The sequence below is a fragment of the Hakea prostrata genome, chromosome 3 (genome assembly GCF_041222555.1).
Source record: "Hakea prostrata isolate BN-2017 chromosome 3, UWA_Hpros_2, whole genome shotgun sequence".
NCBI lineage: Eukaryota > Viridiplantae > Streptophyta > Magnoliopsida > Proteales > Proteaceae > Hakea > Hakea prostrata.
In genome coordinates this window covers 24,471,728-24,480,675 of record NC_142602.1, presented here as the reverse complement: position 1 = coordinate 24,480,675, position 8,948 = coordinate 24,471,728, and the positions used below count along the sequence as shown (strand labels likewise).

Below are 8,948 nucleotides of genomic sequence, written 5' to 3'. Positions count from 1 at the left end.
TTTACTAAGTCTTATTATAAAATTTTAAGTGGGAAAAAAGAAAAATCTACAATGACTCTGTTGCTCTTCATCCTCCACTCCCCTGCCTTTCCATCTCTAGAAAATCAAAACAGGATAACCTAAAAGAGGACACACAAGATAGCAATTTTCAAAATATAGTAGATGTTGAATCATCGCTTCCAGTTTTCTAAGAGTAAGGGCACTATTTGTATATATATGAAACATAAGAGATGTAAATAACGTAATTTGCTTAATTTTTTTGGCAATACACAAGAGTAAGGTATTGAGAAAGGGAAAGTAATGAAGGGCATGTTTGGTATTTTTTTGTAAATTTTTTTTTTTTTTTTTTTTTTTTGGGGGGGGGGGAGGGGGGGGGGGGGGTTTTTTTTGTTGGGGTTTTTTTTTTTTTTTTTGGGGGGGGGTGGGAGTGTGGTGTTGTTTTAATATTTTTTTGGGAACATCAAAAATATGTTTTTACCAAAGAACATTAATGAAAGCGATAAAATTGATCCCGGTTGAAACCTTAGAATGAGTTTATCAAACACCAACCTATTCAAATAGCGTTCTAAAAATATTTTTAGAACAGATTTATCAAACGCCCATTTCCAAGCAAATAACAGTCTTTTAGCACATAAATATTAAATAATAGTTTTGCATAAGAACAACACATACGAAATAGTCCACTGTTTTTATTTAAAATTACTGTCATCATTCCATAAGTTTTATCTTTTTCATTTATTTCCCATACATGTTTTTTTTTTTTTTTTTGGGTAAGCAAAAGAGGGATGCAGCAGCGGCGACCTAGCGCCCTCCGCTACGCAATGTTCGGACTATTTATCAAGTGCGACCTATGCAAGCATTAGCCCTGTGCACTACCAGAGCAAGCATTGGCCCCGTCAGCGGAGCCTCACCGGAGGCCTAGTATAGTCCACAGTAGTCGGTAGCACTCATGCCCAAGCCAAAGAGCACACCATGGAAGGATATTTCCTGTTTCGCCCCCCGGCAAACCGAGACCAGGGGGCGAAACGAACTTTCCACTAGTCGCCGGAAGTGGCCGATTTTCCGGTGAATCAGCGAAAATCAACAAAAAAATCTCTGAAATCTGGCTTGTCACCGTCACCCCAAGGTTTCAGGTTCATCTTCAACCTCCGATCATCAGTGAAACAACAAGGTTTTCAGTTCATCTTCAACTTCCAATCTTCAAATAATAGGTTTTGGGTTCATCTTCAACCTCCGATCATCAGCGAAACAAGCGAAACGCCCTTCGCAACACGGGTTACCTTAACGATTCTTCGGCTTCATTTCTTAGATTCTTCTGGGGGGGGGGGGGGGGGGGATCCATCCTCCTTGTCGGACCTCTTCCCGGCCGGCGCGGAAATAATCGGTGAGTTCGATTGGGGTAATTGCCGTCTTCGTCTTCCTTCCACTCGCTTAAACCAACAACACGCCCTTGATGCTCACTCCCTTCCTGAATATTCGTCTGATCTGACAACACTACACTACACTGCGCTCAAAGCCTCAAACCCCCTCCCTCTCTCTCTCTCTCGGCGTAACCCTCCAACATGCACCAGTCGCGGTCGCGGGATTCATCTTATCCAGGCGAACCTTCGGCGATATTCAGGCGAAATTTCGCCATATAGCCAGGTTCGTTGGTCGCGATATGCAGCGAACTTTCGTTCCTTGGAGCACACAACTATCCAATGCAAGAACCAAAGGAGTAGAGGGGATTCGAACTTAGGACATGAGGTTTACCAAGCCACTTGGGAGTGAGCATGGGACCACTAGACCACCACCCCAGTGGTATTTCCCATACAAGTTGGAGTATACAAAAAACGATTCTAAGGGTATCAAAATGGTACCGACATCAAATTCCAGATCTAAAACTCATCGATTAGAATTGAATAGAACAAAACCTCAAAAACATGATGCGTTTTGACTTATGATTTCATAGGTCTTTTCCCCAATTCGATTTGGTTTAAAAACAATAAACTGCTGGTTTAATTGAAAATCATATAAAATTTATTTTTTGACTGATGCTTTTTGTTTTTCAACAAGAAATGATTTTATGCTCACAACAAAAAAGGAAATGGAAGAACAGAAAAGAGGCACGGTTCAGCTTTGTTAGCATTTTGTTCCCTTTCTTCACTCCATTTTCATAGTTAGAATCATCAAACAGGAAGTCTTTGCTGTCCATTGTTCAGCTCCTCCATATTTAATCCTTATCAATGGCTATCATCATTTGTTGAAAGAAACGATTGTAATAGAATAGCTTATTGATCCATGATCTCAAGCCCTTTAAAAAAGTGGAGTAGACTATAGGAGCTGATGTCTCAATTTCTCCTATCAACCTTATTAGACTCCTAATAGAATCCAACATCACCACATCAAAGAAGTGCAAAGAAGTGAAGTAGGTTTATGAAAATGTGTTATAAATCCGTTTAAACTAATACTTAACCAAATAATAAAGACCAGTAAATTCTCACCACACAGAGAAATCAAAACCACATTGAATAATAAAGACCAGAACCACACCATATAATCCAAACCAAATATTGGTCCTTTCTTTGGATTAAACTAACACTTAACCTAGTCTTAAAATTATAATAAATTCAAAATTGAACAACAGATAATAACCCTTTTTTTCACAAAATTCAACAATATCCCTCCATAAAGGGTTAAAAATCAAACCAGGCCTTGTTTAGGCTTGCATAGGCTTAGGGAGGACTGAAAGGACCAAACTTGCACCCCCATGTCCACATGAAGTAACATGATGAAGAAAGGCAAATTTGCATGAAAAAGGCAGCTAATAGTGATAAAGGAAGATACAACGGGCACACATGAATAATAAGTCTCTAACCACAACAATCAAATTTCAAACTGTCCTAAGTATTTTTTTTACCAGAAACATATAGAGTTTAATTTGACAAAACAACACAGCTTCTAAATAACTAGTTCACAAACTGAAAGTCCCCAGAGCACTAAATTGCTCAACAAAAAAAAGCCCACTAAAATGTACTTGAAATTGGTTCAACTTAAAACGGACTGACCCAGAAACTACTAATGAGTAAAATGGTTTATGAGTCTCAATGAAAATAAAAACGAGAGAGAAGGAGAAACCCAACTCCATCTTGAAAACCACCTCAGTTGTCTTCATTGTGCTTTTCTAGCAGGCAGAATTCGCAGTTCATGGTCCTGAGATGCTGACCTTTCTTGGTTCCTGGGTGAAGAGGAAAGCAATTGATATGAAAATAATGGCCGCATGACCCTTTTGAAACTACTAATGAGTAAAATGGTTCATGAGTTTCAATGAAAATAAAAAGAGAGAGAAGGAGAAACCCATCTCCATCTTGAAAACCACCTCACTTGTCTTCATTATGCATTTCTAGCAGGCAGAATTCGCAGTTCATGGCCCTGAGATGCTGACCTCTCGTGGTTCCTGGACGAAGAGGAAAGCAATTGATATGGAAATAATGGCCGCATGACCGTTTTGAAACCATTGGATTCTCATTCGAGATAGCCTCCCAACAGTATAAGCATCTTGTTCTCAGATCTGCAAAACCAGAACAAATGCAAGTTAGCTAAAGCATGACCAAGGAAGTAATGAAATGCATACAAACTAACATTATTCACAGAGGAAGAAGAAGTGATACCGAAAGGTTGAGAACTAGGGGGTAATTGATGATCGCCAACAACATTAACATCATTCTGGTGGCTTCGGGTTGATGAAACATTACTTCCAATGCTAGGATTGAAAAATAAGTAGGGAGTATGCTCATTCTTGTGCCCTTGGAATAGGAGATGTGTCACTTCAGCTGGACTTAAGGTATCAGCAATGTTTTCGATTAGCTTGAGTTTTTTCGCGGCTGCATTGGAGGTTTGCAAAACCATCACTACCATCACATGCTAATTAACAGCTACTACTGTACATGGAAGGTTGTACAAAATTATCAAAGAATCAAACCTGAAAGCTGCTTTAGTTTGGCACTCCAAGACCCTAGATTAGTGGAAGCCTCATGAACTGGGATATGTTTTTTTTTTTTTTTTTTGAGTAGATAAATATATTTGAAACCTCTCTCATTCACTCTCTAGCATAGCAATACACATTAGGGAAGAAAATTGACATGCAAGCAAGTGGTCTTAGGATCTACCAATCCACAAAATCCAGTCGTCATTTAACAAGTAATGTGGCAATCTTATTTGAAAAGGCAATTCAGGGAAACTTTACACAACATATTGCACCACTGGCAAAATTATCTACCTATTGAAATAGTGCATGTCTACTTACTCTCTCCACCCTGATACTCTCTATTCTCCTCAACTATGTTGATCCTCTATATATTTATATATTACTGGGAATGCGGGGATGGGTAAATTCTCCCTACATGCATGGAGGGGTAACATTTCTCAGTACACATATGAACGTATACAACAATTCCCGCACAACAATAAAAATAGTAGCATAACTTTATGTCATGGACTAGTCTTTGCTTACCTGGGCCAGCTTGGGAACTATGGCTACCATAGTCAAACACTTTTTGCTTCCTGAAACCTGCAACATTTGATCTCTCAGCCACATGATCAATAGGCACTGCTTCACGTGGCTTCCTACTGTAGGTCCTTGATAACACACTTTTGCAACAAAAATTGGTATTTCCAGCAGTATCATAAGCAGAGGAGCTGTAGTACTCGACATTCACATTATTTCTTCTTTCACCAGTAGTCCTATTCCAAGTATGATTAAGGTCAAAAAGGTCAAAAGGAAGAAGACATGTTTCAAATACATTTCGTGCTGCTGCTGCTGCTGCTGCTGCTGATAGATTGGCATTACTGCCAGGTACAGTAACAGAGTGACCTGATGATCTTGTTGTTGAGTAATTCATGAGTTCTCGTCCACCTCTGGCTCCTTTGGCGTCTAAATTTTCCATGTAATCTATGCAACAATCACCTTACACAGTTTATATTGATCACTATTAGATTCATCGACATCATTTAAAATAAATGGGAGAGATTAGAACAATATCAAAACATAAGAAGAAAAATTGGCATTCAGACATTGTTGAATCTTGATCTATGAGACAGACCCATGGGTAAGATCCCCCACTGTGCTATTTGACCAATGAAAGGTTGGAAATTTCTTCTTTCCTTTTTACAAGGGAGAGGGTTCCCCGAGCAAGTAGTGTAGGGAACAAACCGGTGAGTGGTGCCAAGAAAGATTTACATAGAGGGATCAGAGGGGTCATTGAATGTGAGTATAAATAGAAAAAGAGAGCCGAATGGGAGAGTGCACAAGCATCAACCTAGATTTCCGTTCTTTTTTTTTTTAATTAGACCAACAGACTGACGAATTAGGTAAAAATGCACAAACCCTTCTAAAATCAGACTGATGTAAGGATTGATATAAATATCCCTCATCAAAATATAAACAGAAACGATGCTTAGCTGACAATTTAAGGACAAATAAATATTGATTAGTCAAAATGATTAAAGGTCAATAACAAACCAATGAATCATTAACCAATGCTAATCTTGCCATTGAGCAAGGATTTGTATAATGGTCGAATTCAGTCATAAATCTTCAAAAAAGCACTGGACCATTAAACTAATAGAATATGACCAGACACTAGTTTGACAACACTAGACATTGCCGATGACCATTACCACACAAGAAACCATTAAAGTCGGAATAGGCTGGTGTCATAAGTCAAATAGTCAATACCTACAGGCTGATCTCACGAAAGAGGAAGGGGGAAAAACACTTTACAGACTTTATACCCATATGATATATTGATGATATAGTTTCTCTTCACTTTAGTGAAGGGAGAAGCTTCTAACCCAAAAAACAGTGGCACTTTGATTAGCATGGGGCATTGCTAATCCGGTATAATAGGAGTCCGATCAATGTTTCTTAAGACAGAACCAAGGATTGGCGTCAAGAATCCTAGAATTTGCCCTCAGATCTGAGAACTGGTCAATTCTAGGGTTCCATAACATATCAGATCTGCCAGAATCATCACTGGGAACGAACAATTGCTATCTGATTCAAATCATCTAGCGATCAGATTCCTGATTTTCAAAACCGAAAATGGGAATTAATGATGGCACAGGATCACATCAGTACATCATGATTGTCAAAGGGATTCTTCCTTCTCCATTATAGATGGAAAACTAAGTCCATATATCGAATTAATGATATCTCAGTCAGCACAATATCTATACCATCATCGACAACGTAGAATCTTTGCAAGGAAAAGAAAACAAAAAAGCAAATAAAATGAAACCATATAGAGGATGCAGGGAGAGTAGATGATGAAACTCACAGAAAATTAATCTTGGAAAAAATAACATCAGAAAACATGAAAGTTACTCGTTTCAATACCTAGGCGTTCTGGGATCGGTGGCTCTATCTCCTATCCCGTGCTGTTGATGCTGCTCCCTTGTATCCCTCGGCTCCAAGGTATTCTTCCTCTTCTCCCTTCGTTTGGTAAAGGCATCTGCTTTTGTAATATTAATTAGTAATCACGGAGAATATGGTAACGCATATGCCGTTGGCCTTAACAAATGAATGAATCTTATAAATGCTAATAAATATCTCACCTAAACTTTCCAATGTGAAGAGTCTTAAAGACCATTCAGAAGCTATACTCCTTTTTTTAACTCTCTCTCTCTCTCTCTCTCTCTCTCTCCAATATATATATATATGGAAAAAAATAGTGAGTCCAGTAACTAAATTTCCTTTGTCTAAGTATAATTATTACAAAGCTAGAAATAACCAAGATGAAGAGTCTCAGTGCAATGGTAAAGATTGTTGTATTGTGACCAACTGTCATAGGCTTGGGTCTGGAAACAGCGTATCAGTGGGAGCAGGGTGAGGCTGCATACATTATGACCCTGCTCTGAACCCGCAGTGTGAGATATGAACCAAGAGAGAACCAAGACATCCAAGTCTTGGGGGATTTTTAAGACTTAATTTAATTTCTACTTTTAGGTTGAGGACTCTCTGAGCAAGCAGCATAATGAGGTATGACCGAATGATTTCTACATAGGAGGGCATGAGGAAAAATCAGACAAGGAAAGAGAAGAGTACCAAACTACCAATGTAGCACCCCCGGCCCAGGCGCCGGGGGGGGAGCGCCGGGGCGGGGGGAATGTTAAGTGTGTTAAAGGGGTGTGGTTTTGGTTAACCGTATGGTTTGGTTCATGATGTTATTGGTAGAAACCAAAACCAAACCATCTTCTTTTTTTGGTGAATAAATAATTCATTACCAAAACTGTGAGCCAAGGGAAAAGGATACAGGTGGGAGGGATAAATAGGGAAAGAAAAGGAAACGGAGGGTACTAACAAAACCACAAGCCTTAAGATAAAGGGGTAGGAGACTGAAAAACAGGAATATATAAATGAAACCACAAGAGACAACAATATGCTTGTTCCTTGGATGAATCAACAAGAGATTCATGAGGAAAAGTTTGAAGTCTAGAGTTAACATTGAAGTTGATGGATCACCAAATCATATCAAGAGAAAGGGAGTTAGAGATCCATTTACAACGATTCTGCTCCATCCATCTTGATGTGAGAGATAATTGCACCAAACACAAGCTTACCTGCAATATCATGGATAGTGCAGGTAAAGGACATGCTCATCCAAAGCCACCACCTAGAGAAGTGTAAAGATCTCCTACTACTGAACCAACCAAAAACCAAAGCCTTTTCAAATAGAAGAGGCAACGGTATAAGAAAAGTAAAAATAATTGATGTCCTCTTACCATTGTAGCAAAGAATATGAGAGGGTGAAAGAGGCAACTGGCAGAGGAGGAAAAAGGACAGGATGGGAGGCAAAGGTTAAGGCTCTTCAGATGGTGAAACCATGGCAGAGAATGTGGGCTTTAAACCACACAAGGTTGTGCCAAGGGAAGGTGGGAGCTAGAATCCTAAAGAGGCCATTAAGAGAGGAAGCCAGGAGACCTTGGCAGATAAAGAGGTTTAGGGGGAGGGAGGCCCAAACCTTAGGTAGACTAGACCACTAGGTGGAAGCAGAAGAGCACCATGAACCATGGGAGATGATGATGGAGAATACAGAAAAAAGGATAGTAGAGTAGCCGAACAGGCACTGAATGTGGAGAAGAGGACTCCTAAAGGATGCAGTGATCAAGCTAGATGGAGGTATATGTCCCATTAATGATCTTGGAGATGGTAGACTCAAGGGCTACTGGACTAAGGAGAATTTTGCTGTAGACCCAGGAGAAGCATAGTTGTCAAGACATCACTTAGGCATGCTTAGGCATCCAAGCACTTTGGTCAAGGAGCTCTATGGCTTACTTGCCTTCTTGTTGTCGACTTGAACTTTGACTCTCTACAACGCTCTTGATCACCTAGTCACCACAACTATGAGGAGTTGGTAACTCGCCGATTGCCTAACTGGAGTCTTTTGAGAAGGTAAGAATAGAGCCAATTGACCTGGATAGACTCAAGTTGGGAGGAGAGTCTCCACAACAATTTGAGAACACCCACAATATCCAATCACAATGATTGGGACGGCCGGGAGAGTCAGGGCCTGCCTTTCCCTAGGGGAGCTCTTTCACTTTGATGCTTTGAATCTGCTACTTCCTCCTTAGTAGAATCCCAAATTCTATGAAAGTGAAGACCAGTCTCCATATTGGGCAAATCATGGTTGTCAAGGCGACAAGGTGAGGCAAGGCATAGAGTGCAACGAAAACAAAGGCAGCACCAAGCAAGGCAACAAGGCGTCGCCAGGGCGACAAGGCAACACCAGGTCGACCGGCCTAGGAGCAAAGGCGATCACCTAGGTGGACACTTTGACAACCATGGGGCAAATAGATAATAGCCCAGCTTAGAGGATGGAGAAATTTAAAGGATTTATTTTCTTCCCAAAGGAAAGAACAAAATAAGGATTCATGGCTTAGATAAGGATTTCAGGGATCCAATAGATGCC

At 40.0% G+C, this 8,948-nt stretch overlaps 1 protein-coding gene across 2 annotated transcripts; it reads right to left on the bottom strand.

Annotated features, from left to right (window-relative positions):
• Nucleotides 1–2,427: 2,427 nt before the first annotated feature.
• On the bottom strand, nucleotides 2,428–6,672 carry LOC149021816 (uncharacterized). 2 transcript variants are annotated; one of them, XM_089147192.1, is made up of 5 exons: nucleotides 6,377–6,672; nucleotides 4,493–4,945; nucleotides 3,651–3,863; nucleotides 3,359–3,550; nucleotides 2,428–3,217 (listed from the first exon to the last, which is right to left on the bottom strand). In XM_089147192.1, exons 2-4 carry the CDS (start codon nucleotides 4,923–4,925, stop codon nucleotides 3,360–3,362), a joined length of 837 nt encoding a protein of 278 aa, XP_089003318.1. In that variant the 5' UTR covers nucleotides 4,926–4,945; nucleotides 6,377–6,672; the 3' UTR covers nucleotides 2,428–3,217; nucleotide 3,359. The 2 variants fall into 2 exon arrangements, with proteins under 2 accessions (XP_089003318.1, XP_089003319.1); XM_089147193.1 differs by lacking the exon at nucleotides 6,377–6,672 and having other exon boundaries at nucleotides 4,493–6,071.
• Nucleotides 6,673–8,948: the final 2,276 nt, after the last annotated feature.

Bases quoted from the DNA above. Each gene is read 5' to 3' on its own strand.
- LOC149021816 (XM_089147192.1), bottom strand. From the start codon at position 4,925: ATGGAAAATTTAGACGCCAAAGGAGCCAGAGGTGGACGAGAACTCATG. The intron at 3,864-4,492 runs GTAAGCAAAGAC...CCTCCAATGCAG, and splicing joins TAGTTCCCAAGCTGGCCCAG to CCGCGAAAAAACTCAAGCTA. The intron at 3,551-3,650 runs GTATCACTTCTT...CTGGTTTTGCAG, and splicing joins CCCTAGTTCTCAACCTTTCG to ATCTGAGAACAAGATGCTTA.